The 17100-nt window shown below is 34.2% G+C and overlaps 1 protein-coding gene across 4 annotated transcripts in view; it reads left to right on the forward strand.

The window, feature by feature from the left end:
• LOC136027625 (hemicentin-2-like) overlaps positions 1-17100 on the forward strand; it is a 255202-nt gene that overhangs the window by 151493 nt on the left and 86609 nt on the right. For 3 of the 4 annotated variants that reach the window (XM_065705042.1, XM_065705041.1, XM_065705040.1), the window contains one exon: positions 11794-11833. In XM_065705042.1, the coding sequence (XP_065561114.1) occupies positions 11794-11833 (40 nt within the window). Of the gene's footprint in view, positions 1-11793; positions 11838-17100 lie in introns of all 4 variants that reach the window. The other variant, XR_010617638.1, reaches the window with a different exon arrangement.

Below are 17100 nucleotides of genomic sequence, written 5' to 3' on the forward strand. Positions count from 1 at the left end.
GTTGATCCAACTTCCAGTCTAGTCGACTGAATGTCTCCAGTTGATCCATTGATAGGAACATTGGTCGAATATTTGAAGGAATGATCTACTAGAGCACAAATAAGAACAAACCCGATATCATCAATGGCTTTCTTTGCTGGCTTATATTTACATCTCACTTTAGGCTTTAGGCTTATATTCTCTTTATTTTATACATTATTTATTATTACATAATTATTATTACAAAATAATAATTATATCATAATTATTATTACAAAATAATTATTACATTATTTTCACTTTAGGCTTATATTCAGAGTTTTTCCCTCTAAGAATTTGTACAAAAAACTTGTGGCCATTTTTTGAATATCTAGTGGGTTGTCAAGGTTCTATCATTTTGTAATTTAAAGGTCCATGACCCTCTCCTAATTAAAACTCTAAAAAAAAGAATTTGATACTAATAGATACATCAAAGGAATCAATTTTTTATGATAATTTTAAATATTTAAGTTTAATCAAATTTAGTCGTACCCATCAAAAGTTACGAACCTGAGAAAATTTGCCTTATTTTGAAAAATAGGCGGAAACACCCCCTAAAAGTTATAGAATCTTAATGAAAATTACACCATTGCTTTCAGCGTATCAGAGAACCCTACTGTAGAAGTTTCAAGCTCCTATCTACAAAAATGTGGAATTTAGAATTTTTTGCCAGAAGACCGATCACGGGTGCGTTTTTATTTGTTTTCTATTTTTATTTTTTTTCCAGGGGTGATCGTATCGACACAGTGCTGATAGAATGTCGCGAGAGGGCTCGAGAGGGGAAAACGAACAGAAATTATAACGTACATAAGGGGGTTCGTCTCCTCTTTAATACCTCGCTCTTTACGCTAAAGTATTTTTAGTAATTTCAACTATTTATTCTAAGGTCTTTTTGATTCGGAGGTTATTCTTAAAGAATGGGACAAAGTTCAAGCTTTAGTGTAAAGAGCAAGCTATTGACGAGGGGTTGAAACCCCTCATATACGTTATAAAAATACACAAATACAAAAGTTCGCTACGTAAGTTAGTTCGTAAGTTACGCATATTTACTACTAATAAAAATATTTGTAAAAAAAAATAAAACGCTCTAGTTGCCATTTTAAGTAACCAAAAATTTAAGAGCAACTATGTCTCCTCACCCATCCCCTTTTTTTTATCGAAACGTCCGATCAAAACTACGAAAAAGCCATTTAGCCAAAAAAATAATATTCAAATTTTGTTTTAATTATTCGTATACAAAACATGCATTAATTAAAAAAAATTCAGAAATTAAATAGAAAAAAACAAGTTTTTTCAACTGAAAGTAAGGAGCGACATTAAAACTTAAAACGAACAGAAATTATTCAATATATGAAAGGGGTTGTCCCCTCCTCGACGCCTCGCTCTTTATGCTAAAGTTTTGTATTGTTTTAAAGAGTATATTTGTGAGAAAGAGTCAAACCTTTGCACAACGAGCGAGGCGTCGAGTAGGGGACAACCTCTTTCATATACGGAATAATTTCTGTTCGTTTTAAGTTTTACCTTACTATCAGTTGAAAAGCTTGTTTTTTAATTTAATTACATAAAAAAACTATTTTTTTTAGCTGAAAGTAAGGAGCGATTTTAAAACTTAAAACGAACAGAAATTACTCCGTATATGAAATGGGTTGTCCCCCCCGCAATCCCTCACTCTTTACGCTAAAGCTTTTAATTGTTTTAAAAAGCAGAATTGTGGCAAAGAGTCAAACTTTAGCGTAAAGAGCGAGGGATTGCGGAGGGAATAACCCATTTCATATATGGAGTAATTTCTGTTCGTTTTAAGTTTTAATATCGCTCCTTACTTTCAGTTAAAAAAACTAGTTTTTTTATGTAATTTCTGAACGTTTTTGAATTAATGCATGTTTGATTTTGGCTCTCCACACATAAATTATTAAAATGAAATTTGCATATTAATTCCTTTTTTGGCTAAATGGCTTTCTCTTAGTTTTGATCAGACGATTTTGAGAAATAAGGGATGGGGAAGGAGGCCTAGTTGCCATGCAATTTTTTTCGGTTACATAAAAAGGCAACTATAAATTTTAATTTTTAACCAATTTTTTTATTAGTAAAAAATATACGTAACTTAAGAATTAACTTACGTAACAAACTTTTATATTCTTTAATTTGTATTATGTATATGAGGGGTTTGTACCCTCGTTAATACCTCGTTCTTTACACTAAATCGTAAGTTTTGTCCCAATTCTTTAAGAATGACCCCTGAATCAGAAAGGCTGTAGAATAAATAGTTAAAATTACTAAAAATACTATAGCATAAAGAGCGAGGTATTTATCTCCTCCTAAATACCTCACTCTTTATGCTAAAGTATTTTTAGAACCCCTCATATGCGTAATAATCTCTGTTCGTTTTAAGTTTCAATGCTACTCTTTACTTTCAATTGAAAAAACTTTTCTATGTTTATTTTTTCATTGTTTTTTTTTTATAGTAATTTTAGAAAATTCTGCGCCCTTTTCATTGAATTTCTGTTTCCTCATGACATATTTCTCTAAGGAAAGATCCTCCTACATAGCCCCCTCCCCGCAACCCCACCCCCAAAATCAAAAAAAAATCCCCTGAAAACGACTATACACTTGCCAATAACCATTATTATATGTAAATACTGGTCGAAGTTTGTAACTTGCAGCCCCTCCCCCAGGGACTTTGGGGGAGTAAGTCTTTCCCAAAGACATAGTTATTATGGTTTTTGACTATGCGGAACAAAATGGCTATCTCAAAATTTTGATCTGTTGACTTTGGAGAAAAAAATGAGCGTGGGAGGGGGCGTAGATGCCCTCCAATTTTTTTGGTCACTTAAAAAGGGCACTAGAACTTTTCATCTCCGTTAGAATGAGCCCTCTTGCGACATTTTAGGACCGCTTGGTCGATACGATGACCCCTGAAAAAAAAAATAAATTAAAAAAAAAATAAACACGCACCCGTGATTTGTCTTCTGGCAAAAAATGCTCGTAACTTTTGATGACAAAGACTAAATTTGATTAAACTTATATATTTAAAATCAGCATGAAAACCTGATTCTTTTGATGTATATTTTAGCATCAAATTTCCGTTTTTTAGAGTTTCGCTTACTATTGAGCTGGGTCGCTCCTTACTACAGTTCGTTACCACGAACTGTTTGATAAATAATAAGACGTCAGGAATTAATCATGTTCTTAACACAATTAAACTTATCTTTATAAAAGTACCAAAGACATTAAAATAAACATCCCACCCCACCTCCCGTCAGAGACCCATATTAGGTATATTCATGCCTGAAGATCGCAATTTTTTGAGACTTTTATTTAGGGTAGGGACAACTTTCTTCAATACGTTAAACTACGAAAATAAATAAGCGATATAAAGTTGAATTTGACAATATTTTGCTTTTGTGAAAATTCTAAACATTATTTTAGGTTTCCAAAGACAGCCTTTTAAACTGCAAGTGGACAAAGGAGAATCTAGAGTAAAATTTTGGAAGAGGGGTCCAACATGAGAAGGGCACCAATAATTAACCAAATTGATTAGTTTATTTAAAGAAGGGTAAAAGAAGAGAACAAAAGGAAATGAGGGTGCCAGAAAAATTCTTAGGCAGGCCATGGTTCCCTCCCGCCCGCTTCTGGATCCACCCCTGCATGTCGACGTCTTTTTCATTAAAAATTAAATTTATGAGTCTTATTAACTTTTTTAAGATATGTATGATTGTGTAAGTCCACTCAAACAGCTAACAATCAGATACGATTTTCGCTGCCCTTGGTACTCTAAGTATGTTTGAAAGCAAGATTTTAAAGACCTGCGTGACATTGCGAACGGAAATGTATTCTAATCATCTTCTTTTTATAAGAGTTTTATTTGCAAAATAACAAGATACATCTTCAAGATTCACGTATGCATTACTCAATAAAATCAGACATCACAGCGAGCGGCAATATTAAAGGCTCTAAACTTCCCTTAATGTAGTGTAATTTGATATATCATGTCATATTTACAACCTTTTTTATCTCTTGATCCCTATCATACACGCAAGAATTCATGATGAAGTTTATGTTAATGTCTGTTAATACTACATATCATTCGACATAAGTAGGGAATCCTGGCTTAATATTGCGTGCTAAAGGAATACATAGCGGGAGAGAATATAACGAAACCGCCATGCCTGGTCAAAGTTATCAAATTATATTTATTGGATCATTTTTTTTCCTTGCACTTGAAGTATATCAAAGAAACTCGACAAATTCGTTTTGTCCAAACAGTTCGTGGTAACAAGCTAGTAAGGAGCAATGCGGCTCAATAGTAACCGAAACTCTAAAAAACTGGATTTTGATGTCAATAAATATATCAAAAGAATTGGCTTATTATTTTGATTTTAAATATGTAAGATTTAATAAGTTTAAAGTTACGCATCAAAAGCTACGTGCCTGAGAAAATTTGCGTGATTTTCATAAGGGGGGGGGGAGGGTAAATCCCCTAAAAGTCAATGAATCTCAATGTTAATCACGCCATCAGATTCAGCGTATTTGGAAACCCTGTTGTAAAATTTTTAAGCTTCTATCTGCAAAAATATGGAATTTTGTATTTTTTGTCAGAAGAAAGATCACGGATGCGTGTTTATTTGTTGTCTTTTTTGTATGTTTTCCCCAGGCTAATTGTATCGAACCAATAGTCCTAGAATATTGAGAAAGGACTCATTCGGACGAAAAATTAAATTGCTAGTGCCCTTTTTAAGTGACAAACAATATTGAGGGGCAACACCCCCTCCCATCCATCTTTTTCTTACAAGTCATCTGATTAAAATTCTCAGATAGCCAATTTGTTCAGCATAGTTTTAAAGCCCTGTAACTATGTCTTTTAGGATACAATAGCCCCCCAGAGCCCCTGGGGAAAGGTTTTTAAGTCAGGAAATATGCCCATTGTTTACATACAGTATTTCAATTTGGGAACTATATATACATTTTTCGGGGGGGGATTTTCTATGGGGAGGGAAGTTCCTGGGGGTGAACTTTCCGAGTGAAATTTTACACTGGGGGAATTTGCCAAGATTCATATACATTTTTTGTCTTACTATCTCTTTGCCGACATAGTTTTAGATGTTAAGATATTAAGGGGAATTGTTCGGGGGAAATATTTATCGGCCTGGAATCGTCTAGAGTATTTTTCTGTTGGTGGGTGATTTTCTATGGGAGAAATTCTCCATGGGAGAGTTTTCTACAGGATAAGCTCTTCAGAGGAAATTTTCTGCCAGGGCACTTTTCTACTAGGGGGTGGGGGTATTCGCGAGAAAAAATTTTTGATGGAGGGGATATTTTCGGCATAATTTTAATAATAATCAGAAATTAAAGTCTTTTAAATGAAAGCGGGCTAAGAAAAATTCTTCAGCCGGAATCGTCCGCAGGAAATTTTCCAGGGTAATTTTCACCAAGAATGGAATTGTCTGGGGGTATTTTCCGTTTTAGGGGGGGAGGTATTTCATGTGTGAAGAAATTTAAATGGAGGGATTTTCTGTGAGGGTAAGGAATTTTCCATGGAGGGGGAGCTGGATATCCCCGATATCCCGAGAAAGAGTCAAACTTTAGCGTATGGATTGAGACACAGAAGAGGGGACAGCCTCTTTCATATACAGAATAATTTCTGTTCGTTTAAGTTTTAATATTGCTCCTTATTTTCCGTTTAAAAAAAAACTTTTTTTATATTGAATTTCATTTCAGAGTGAGAATTATAAACATGCGCTTCTTTGGGAATAAGAGCTTTGAGCCTAAGCCCCTCCCAAAAAGTCGCTAAGTTTTTACGATTTGTCGCAGGGTTTCTATATTTTAATGTTATTTTCTGAATTTGTCTTCCCTCTCACAAACAATTACCTGCTCACGAGCCTGACTAAAATTAATTTGAAAAAAAAGTTTTTTTTAACTGGAAGTAAAGAGCGACGTTACAACTTAAAACGAACAGAAATTACTCCACATATGAAAGGGGCTGTTCCCTCCTCAATGCCCCACTCTTTGTGTTAAAGTTTGACTCTTTCTCTCAACTCTACTTTTTAGCCTAAAACAGTAAAAACTGTACAAGTTACTGTTTTACAATTCAAGTTTTAAACTAATTTGTTTTTCTCCGCTGTGTCGGTCCATCTTGGCTTACGAAGAGCTCAAACTCGGATAAGATGCAAATTAAACAAGCATCTTAAGTTTTCAGAGAGATTAAAGATATCTTATTGAGGCTTTTATGTCCTGGGTCATTGCAATTGACCTTCTGGAAAAAGAACTTTAATCTATTGAGTGGTGTACAAAAGAGATCCAAGCTAGCTCAGGCACATACGTGGGAATTAATTTTTGGGGGTGCGTAGGTTCACCAAACTCAGGCAAAATAGACAAAATGTATGAAAACAAAAGGGAATAATCGTAAAATCTTGATGTTTTGGGATTTCCTAAGGGGGGTGGCGCTTGAAACCTCTTGTAGAAATGTTCATGGTGCTTGCAGATTTGATAGGCCAACAATAAAAGAAACAATGCACCAAATTAAAAGGGGGCAGAAAATGGGGAAAATCTTACTAAAAAATTATGAAAGATACTATTTGTTCGTACATTAAATCAGTTATTAAATCATTAAATCAATTATAAATTTTTTGAGGCTATAGTGTCAAATGACTAGAAACAATCAAAATAAGTTTCTCAAAAAAAGGGTTTCTGCAAAAATAATTCATAGAACTAGGATTATTATATCAACATTTATTACGAAACCTTTTTTTGATGTAAATTTGACAAGCTTCAAACTCAAAAATTTGATATTTAATAAGCTTCTATATTAGAATAAACTTAAACAGCATAGAAGCCTATAAAAAAATCTTATAAGTTTTTCTTCATCCGATGTACTCTTTTCGATGGACTCTTTTTTGACTCTTTCTCTCAACTCTACTTTTTAAAACAGTATATAACTTTAGCATAAAGAGCGGGGTGTGGAGGAGGGAACAGCCCCTTTCATATACGGAGTAATTTCTGTTCATTTTAAGTTTTAATATTGCTCCTTACTTTCAGTTAAAAAAAACTTGATTTTTTATATTTAATATGTTTAAGAGACCATCAAAAATCTTAAGAAATCTGAATATTTGTCAGAATTTCTGAACGTTTTTGAACTAATGCATGTTTTGATTTTGGCTTTCAGCACATGAATAATTAAGACAAATTTGCATATTAATTCATTTTTATGGCTATATGGCTTTCTTATAGTTTTGATTGGACGATTTTGAGTAAAAAGGAGTGGGGGAGTAGGCCTAGTTACCCTCCAATTTTTTTGATTGTTTCAAAAGGCAACTAGAACTTTTAATTTTTTATGAAAGTTTTTATTAGTAAAAATATACATAACTTACGAATAAACTTACGTAACGAACTTCTATATTCGTATATTTTTATTACGTATATGAGGGAATTTGCCCCCTCGCCAGTGCCTCGCTCTTTGCACTAAAGCTCAAATTTTGTCCCAATTCCTTAAGAATTACCCCTGAATCACAAAGGCCGTAGAATAAATAGTTGAAATTAATAAAATTACGTTAGCGTAAAGAGAGACGCATTAGGAGGAGGTGAACCCCTCATATGCTTATTAGTTTCTTTTCGTTTTAAGTTTTAATGCTGCTCCTTACTTTCAGTTGAAAAAACGTTTTCATATTTATTTTTTCATTGTTCTTTAAAAAAAATGCTGAAAATCCTGCACCTCCTTCATAGAAATTTTCTTCTCCCATTACAAATTCTTCCATGGAAAGTTCCCTCCACATAACCCCCTACCCCCAAACCCTTCCCCCCAACCAAAAAATCCCCCTAAAAGCGTCTGTACACTTCCCAATAATCATTACTATATGTAAACCCTGGTCAAAGTTCGTAACTTGCAGCCCCTTCCACGGGGACTGTGGTGGAGTAAGTCGTCCCCAAAGACATAGTTATTAGGTTTTTCGACTATGCTGAATAAAATGGATATCTCAGAATTTTGATCCGGTGACTCTGAGGGAAAATGAGCGTGAGAGGGGGCCTAGGTGCCTTCCAATTTTTAGGTCACTTGACAAGGGCACTAGAACTTTTAATTTACGTTAGAATGAGCCATCTCATGACATTCTAGGACCACTGGGTCCATACAATCACCACCGGGGAAAAAAGAAAAAAAAACAAATAAACATGCATTCGTGATCTGTCTTGTGGCAAAAGATGCAAAATTCCACATTTTCCTTGATAGGAGCCTGAAACTTCTACTGTATGGTTCTCTGATACGCTGAATCTGATGGTGTGATTTTCGTTAAGATTTAATCACTGTTAAGGGGTGTCTTGCCTATTTTCTAAAATAAGGCAAATTGTCTCAGGCTCGTAAATTTTGATGGATAAGTCTAAACTTAATGAAACATATATATTTCAAATCAGCATTAAAATGCAATTCTTTTGATGTAACTATTGTTATAAAAACTCCGTTTTTTAGAGTGTCGGTTACCATTGAGCATCGCTCCTTACTACAGTTCGTTACCGCGAACTGTTTGATTTATACGAACACGCTAACTAGACCTACACATTCAAAGATTCTTTAAACTTGTATCAAATACCTCAAAAGATTTATCTGAATATTTGACATTATTAGAGCTATATGAGAAAAGTTTGACGCATTTTTTCTAGAATGATTTCATTTGCTTTCAGGAAAAATCCTTTGTATTTCTTGATAGGTGATGTCATGTATTTCAATAGGCTGTTATATCCATTTGAAATCCCATGGCATTTGGTGGAAATCTTTGAAACTAGTCCTGTTTCAGATTCTATTAAGATTCCAGATATGATCATCCTTGTCTGTCAGATAGATTTAGGATGTCATCAAAAGAATTGGAAAACTTTTCTGTTCTTTTGAAAAGTTAATTTTATTCTATGTTTACTTTTAAGCAGTAAAAAAAGACCAAGTAACCTTAAATGCTATCAAGTTGCTGTTGAAATGTGTTTTGTTTTTTGGTGGTGACAAACTTTTCTTTGTGAACTATGTGAACTTTTCTTTGTGAATGCCTTTGAGCATTTTCGTCACATGAGTGAAATAATATCGGGTTTCCTACTTGAAACTACTTATTAAAAATTTGGTCCAGTTGCCTATATGATTAACTGAATTGCAGGTCCCCAATAAACGGCAATGAAACTCTAAAAGTCGGAAAAAAGCTCTAAAAGTCGGAATGTTGACAATAAGCCAAGAATTGGCTTAGCATGCTGACTTCAAATATATAAGTTCTTAAGGTTTAATTTACCCATCAAAGGATACGAGCCTGAGAAACTTTGCCTGATTTTCAAACAAAGGGGGAAATACCCCCTAAAAGTCATAGAATCTTAACATAAATTACACCATCAGATTCAGCGTATCAGAAAACCCAACTATAGAGTTTTCGAGCTCCTATCTGCAAAAATGTGGAATTCTATTTTTTTGCCGGAAGAAAGATCACGGATGCGCGTTTATTTGCGTTTTTTTTCCAAGGGCAATCGTATCGAACCAGTGTTCCTAGAATATTGTGAGGCGGCTCATTTGAAACAAAATTAAAAACTGTAGCGCCGTTTTAAGTGACCAAAAAGATTGGGCTTTAGGCCCCCTCCCCCATCCATATTTTCCGTAAATCGTCCGATCAAAGTTTTTAGATAGCCGTTTTGTTCATCATAGTTGAAAAGCCGCATAACTGTGCCTTTGGATATAACATGACCCCTTCCCTACAGCTCCAGGAAAATGTCTTTATGTTATAAAGTTTGCTCATTGTTTACGCATTGTATTTGTTATTGGAAAGTATGTATATATTTACGGTTTTCTACTGGGAAGTTCTCCAGGGATGAATTTTCTATGGGGAGGGAAATTTTCAGGGGGTGAGCTTATCAGGGGAAATTATACAATGGGGATACTGGCCACAAGTCCCAAAAAATTCTTCTTATATGTCTTGCTTTCAATTTACCGTCTCAATTTTATCCGTGGAGTTGTTTAGTTAAGAGTAATTGTCCGGTGTAAATTTTCACCAGAATTCAATTGTCTAGAGGATATCTTCGTGAGGAGGGGGATTTACTATTTGGTGCAACAATGTTTGCAATGTTGCCAACAAATAATAGGTCTATTTCATCAGTGATGCTGCACTTGTATTTATGCTCATTCTGCCTTTTCTCCCAACGAGATCAAACACTAGATCTGGAATTTTCCATAAAGGGGGAAACCCGAATAACGGGAACAAAAATCAAACTTAGGTTAATATAACGGACATATTTAGGAAGCCAGATACGATTTATATAAGAGAGTCAGGAAATTCAGCATTGGCATGGACTGGTTTTAGATTCTACGACACTACAACATTATAATCCGTCAAAACCTAGTTTTGGAGTGGAGGTTTATTTTAAATTTAATTTGCCGGCTATGATTCTACGTCATTGGATTCAGCCTAGGGCGAATTGTCTTCGAATCCGGAACAGGCAAAAAATATTCGATAAAAAAAAATGATAGTTGGTCCTGATAGGCGGTATGTTTGTCCTCTTTGTAAAGATGAGGATGAAGACTTGGATCATTTTCTTCGGAAATGCCCGGTGCTCTTTGATTTACGGGGAAATTATTTGTATGGGGTTAATTTGATGTTTCCTGGTATTCTGCAAAAAAGTAACCCAATCACGATATTTCGAGTGGGAGTGTATACAGATATATACTTAGGGAGAAGAGAAAGTGTATACGATTAATTTCTTTTGTTGTTAGATTAGGTATTTTCGCGTTGTATTCTCTTTTTGACAATTTTTTTTAACTTGATTTATAAAGCTTTCTATAAAGTTACTTATAGAATTACTCAAAGAATTATAAATTAGATAATAAAATATAATTGTAATTATAAAATATAATAAAGATAAATTTGACAATTTTTTTATTTGAATTATGAAGTAGCTTTCTATAAAGTTGCTTGTATAATTACACAAGGAATTATAAATTTAATAGATAATCATAAAATCTATCTTTTTAGCTAAAAATGAGCATTTTTTTAAAAAAGGCCTGATATCGGAGACGAGCCCCCCTACTATAAAGCGTCTGTACATTTGAGCAGTGTTACCAATTCACGGGAATGTAGGGGGTACAGCCAAGGATGGTTAGTATAGACACTGAAACGTATTTTTCAAACTCAAGGGGCAGAGGGTTTTTCTATATCTTTTTACTAAGACACAGGAAAAGCTGTTTACCAGATGCTAAGGGAGGGAGGCACCTCCCCCTCCAATGACCAATCTTTGGCCTGAAGCTTCTCTTCTTTTCACTGCCTGTGTAGTGTGTACCAGACTTAAGTTTGAATTCTCTAGATTTGCTTGCTGAAACACGTTAAGACATTGAAGCCATTGAACTGTTCCAGGGGCTATAGAATAACTGAGGGACTATAGAGAAACTATAGAGAAGAATAAAGGGACTATAGAGAAACTGGCCTTAGTTAAAATCTTGGAATAAGGATATTCTTGGAAATATTTAGGTTGCAATACAGATGCAAAGAGACTTTGATTAAATAAATGTTTTTTGAATCTACGAAGTTTTGTAACCAAAAGGTGCTAAAATTAGGGTCGAGATTGAATACATACGCGGAAATTTTCTGGATCATTCACTTTATTTTCTAGTTCTACTTTACCGATTGACTGGTCAAATTGGCTGGGTGTCAGAATGCAGTGTAAATGTTTATCAGCTTTTTCATATCAATCTGTCTATAATTAGAATTAACTTTTATTTTTACTTCTTACAATTGTAAAAATTTATACTAACTTCTTTCCATTAATTTTCAGTTAAGGACGAATTGAAAAGCTCTGCAGATCTTTTGGATAAGTAAGTAAGCATTACCTTCTATATTTTTTTTCTTATTAGTATGGTTTCAGGGACGAACGTAGGGGGAGGGGGGTCCAGAAGGCCCCTTTCCTGCTGAAATTCTAATTTTCCCAAATATCTAAGAAATTTTTACTCCAATTATTAAATGACTCTCTTTATTATCCGCCACGCATTAAAAATACCTATGTACGTGCCTGTTTAAAACACCTAATTCTTCTTTCGAATTTTCTCCTGCAATAATGTAAAAAAAAAAAAATGAAAAAAAATTCATCAGTCTTGTAGGCAAAGCTCATACCAAAAACGATATTCTAAAGTTCATAATGAGATTTCTAAAATATAGGAATATTTGGCCTTATAGCTGTTATTATGGTCATATCCAGGAGAGAGGGTTACGGATTTTGAAACCCTCCCACCCCCAAGAAGCTTTTTTTTAAGTTCATTATTTTGTGAAGAATGTTTAATTTCTAAATCTTCGAATTACTTTAAATAACTTTGATATTTAATAAACTACATGATTTCAGTAAATAATAGAAACAAATTCTACAGTTGGGCTTCTTACAGACGATTTCTATTTTTATTCCTTTTTTTTAAAGCTCGAGAAAATCCAACAAACTGGTTATTATTATGATTAGATTGGGCAGGTTTTTTTGGAAACTATGAAATTTTAGCTTCTTAAAAATCATAACACCTCAGTAAGTTATTAAAGCAAAGTTTAAAAATTTACTAGCTTTTCAGAAGAAAACGATTAACTTTTCCAAAATTGGTCGTAGTAATAAAAACGTTAATTAATTTTGGAACCTGGTTTTTCTGCCATTTTGGCAGACTTGGTATAATACATCATTCTAGTACTTGGTATAATACATTCTTACTTGGTATAATACATCATTTCTAGTAGCTTTAAAACTTTTATATCAAACAGTCCGTGGTAACGAACTGTTGTGTTAGGAGCGACCCGGCTCAATAGTAACCGAAGTTGTAAAACGGTACTTTGATACCAATTAAATAAAAAAACAAGTTTTTTAAATGAAAGTAAGGAGCGACATTAATACTTAAAACGAACAGAAATTACTCCGTATATGAAAGGGGCTTTTCCTTCTCAACGCCCCGCTCTTTACGCTAAAGTTTGACTCTTTCTCTTAACTCTACATTTTAAAACAGTAAAAAAACTTTAGCGTAAAGAGCGGGCCGTTTAGAAGGAAAAGCCCCTTTCATATACGGAGTAATTTCTGTTCGTTTTAAGTTTTAATGTCGCTCCTTACTTTCATTTAAAAAACTTGTTTTTTTATTTAATTTCTGAACGTTTTTGAATCAATGCATGTTTTGATTTTGGCTCTCCGCAGAGGAATAATTAAAACGAAATTTGTATATTTATTTTTTTTGGCTAAATGGCTTTCTCATAATTTTGATCGAATGATTTTGAGAAAAAAAGAGCGGGGGAGGAAGCCTAGTTGCCCTCCGATTTTCGGTTAATTAAAAAGGCAACTAGAACTTTTAATTTTTTACGAATCTTTTTATAAGTAAAAGATATACGTAACTTATAAATTTGCTTACGTAAAGAACTTTTGTATTCTTATGTTTTTATTACATATATGAGGGGGTTTGCCCCCTCGTCAGTACCTCGCTCTTTACACTAAAGCTTAAATTTTGTCCCAATTCATTAAGAATGACCCCTGAATCACAAAAGCCGCAGAATAAATAGTTGAAATTACCAGAAATACTTTAGCGTAAAGAGCGAGGTATTAGGAGGAGGTGAGCCCCTCATATGGGTAATAATTTCTGTTCTTTTTAAGTTTTAATGCTGCTGCTTACTTCCAGCTGAAAAAAAAAATTTTCGTTGTTTTTTTTTTTAAGTAATGCTAGTAAATCTTGCGCTCCCTTTATGGAAAATTTCTTCCCCCATGACAAATTCCTCGATGGAAAGTTCCCCCAGCATATCCCCCTCTTCTCAACCCCTGCCTCCAACCAAAAACTCCTCCTGAAAACGCTTGTACACTTCCCAATAACCATTGCTATACGTAAGCACTGGTCAAAGTTTTTAACTTGTAACCCCTCCCACGGGGACTGTGGGGGAGTAAGTTGTCCCCAAAGACATAGTTATAAGGTTTTTCGACTACCTCTTAGTTCGTTTATTTTCCCGTTAGTTTTCACCTGTTTTCGCTTTATAGTTGTGTTATCTCTTAGCAGTTCTTTCGTTTTTTGAGTTAAGGTTGTAGTATATATGTTTTATCGCTCGTATAGTTGTGTTATTTTCAAATTATACTCCATAATAGAGAGGCTCCGAACACCCAGCATTGTATATTAAGCTCTGAATTTGACGTTTTTTTCTAACGTGACCAGATTCGTCCTGCGCCCTGCGCCCTTTTCATTGAATTTTTCTTCCCCCATGACATATTTCTCCAAGGAAAGATCCTCCCACATAGCCTCCTCCCCTCAACACTACCCCCAAAACCAAAAAAAATCCGCCTGAAAACGTCTGTACACTTCCCAATAACCATTATTATATGTAAACACTGGTCGAAGTTTGTAACTTGCAGCCCCTCCCCCAGGGACTGCGGGGGAGTAAGTCATCCCCAAAGACATAGTTATTATGGTTTTCGACTATGTTGAACAAAATGGCTATCTCAAAATTTTGATCCGTTGACTTTGGGGAAAAAATGAGCGTGGGAGGGGGCCTAGATGCCTTCCAATTTTTTTGGTCACTTAAAAAGGGCACTAAAACTTTTCATTTCCGTTAGAATGAGCCCTCTTGCGACATTCTAGGACCACTTGGTCGATACGATGACCCCTGAAAAAAAAGACACAAACAAACAAACAAATAAACACGCACCCGTGATTTGTCTTCTGGCAAAAAATACAAAATTCCGCATTTTTGTAGATAGGAGCTTGAAACTTTTACAGTAGGGTTTTCTGATACGCTGAATCTAATGATGTCATTTCTGTTCAGATCCTGCGACTTTTAGGGGGTGTTTCCCCCTATTTTCCTAAATAAGGCTAATTTTCTCAGGCTCGTAACTTTTGATGGGTAAGACTAAACTTGATGAAACTTATATATTTAAAATCAGCATTAAAATGCAATTCTTTTGATGTAGCTATTGATATCAAAATTCAATTTTTTAGAGTTTTGGTTACTATTGAGCCGGATCGCTCCTTACTACAGTTCGTTACCACGAACTGTTTGATAGTTACATCAAAAGAATCGAATTTTAATGCTGATTTTAAATATATAAGCTTCATCCAGTTTAGTCTTACCCATCAAAAGTTCCGTGCCTGAGAACATTTGCCTTATTTTAGAAAATAGGGAGAAACACCCCCTAAAAGTCATAGAATCTTAAAGTAAATTACACCATCAGATTCAGCGTATCAAAGAACACAACTGTAAAAGTTTCAAGCTACTGTCTACAAAAATGTGGATTTTGTTTCCCCAGAATACAGATCACGGATGTATGTTTATTTGTTTCTTTTTTTTGCTTTTCTTCTCCCAGGGGTAATTGTATCGACCCAGCGGTTCTAGAATGTCGCGAGAGGGCTCATTCTAACTAAAATTAAAAGTTCTAGTGCCCTTTTTAAGTGACCAAAAACTTGGAGGGCACCAAGGTACATTTCCCACGCACATTCCCCCCCACAAAGTCACCGGATCAAAATTTTGAGATAGCTACTCTGTTCAGCTTGGTCTAAAATCTAATGACTATGTCCTTGAGGACGACTTAATTCCCCACATTCCCCAGGGGAGGAGCTGCAAGTTACAAACTTTGAACGTTGTTTACATATAGTATTGGTTATTATGAAGTGTACAGACGTTTTCAGGGGAACTTTTTCGAGTTGGCGTAGGGGTGGGTGGGGGGAGGGTGTTTTGTGAGAAGATCTTTCCCTGGAAGAATTTATCATGAGGGAAGAGAATTTCCATGAAGGGGGCACAGGATTTTCTAGCATTATTTAAAAAAAACAAAGAAAAAATTAAAAAAAATCACCTAGAAGTAAGGAGTTGAATTAAAATTTAAAACAAACGTAAAACATATATATATATATATATATATATATATATATATATATATATATATATATATATATATATATATATATATATATATATATATATATATATATATATATATATATATATATATATATATATATAAAGGGGTTCGTCTCCTCCACAATACCTTGCTCTTTACGCTAAATTATTTTTATTAATTTCAACTATTTATTCTATGGCCTTTGTGATTCAGGGTCATTCTTAAAGACTTGGGATAAAATTCAAGCTTTAGCGTAAAGGCGAAGTATTGACGAGGGGGCAAACCCCCTCATATACGTAATAAAAATACACAAATATAGAAGTTCGTTACGTAAGTTAATTCGTAAGGTATGTATGTTTATTACTAACAAAAATGTTCGTATAAAAAATAAAAAAGATTAGTTGCATTTTTAAGTAACCAAAAATTAAAGGACAACTAGGCCTCCTCCCCCTTTCTCTTATCAAAATCGTCCAATCAAAACTACGAGAAAGCCATTTAGCAGAAAAAAAATTGCTATGCAAATTTTGTTTTAATTATTCATGTGCAGTGAGGTAAAATCTAAACATGCATTAATTCAAAAACATATTGAAATTAAGTAAAAAAAAAAAAGCTTTTTTTAACTGCAAATAAGAAGCGACATTAAAGCTTACAACGAACAGAAATTATTCCGTATATGAAAGGGGTTGTCCCCTCCGCAACGCCTCGCTCTTTACGATAAAGTTTTTGTTGTTTTAAAAGGTAGAGTTGTGAGAGAGTCAAACTTTAGCGTAAAGAGTGGGGCGTTGCGGAGCGGACAACCCCTTTCATATACATAATAATTTCTAAAGACGAGATAATAATCTCGTCTTAATTTTTAAAGTCGCTCCTTACTTGCAGTTAAAAAACAGTTTTTTTATCTAATAATTAATGAGATTGCTGACACTTTATGTAAAAATTTAGTAAAGGTGCAGCTTCGCCAACGAAAAAGAGTTCTAATTTGTCATTTTTTGTAAAATAAAATAAAATTTAATGCCAAAAAAGGTCAAAGGTCATATCAGCAGCTGCGTCAAAACACAATTCATAATTACGCTTTTAGTCTGGTAATAAAATCTTTTCCTTCATTTAAAATCTAAACAAGGCTAAAAACTTTTTAGGAGTTAGAATAACAGCTTTCTGCGTTAATTCAATTCTCTAGAAACTTTCTAAGAGAAATAGAAATCTACAGATGTGAAATGACTACTAAATAGCTATCCAATTATACGGATTTACCGGATA

The sequence above is a fragment of the Artemia franciscana genome, chromosome 5 (genome assembly GCF_032884065.1).
Source record: "Artemia franciscana chromosome 5, ASM3288406v1, whole genome shotgun sequence".
Lineage (NCBI taxonomy): Eukaryota > Metazoa > Arthropoda > Branchiopoda > Anostraca > Artemiidae > Artemia > Artemia franciscana.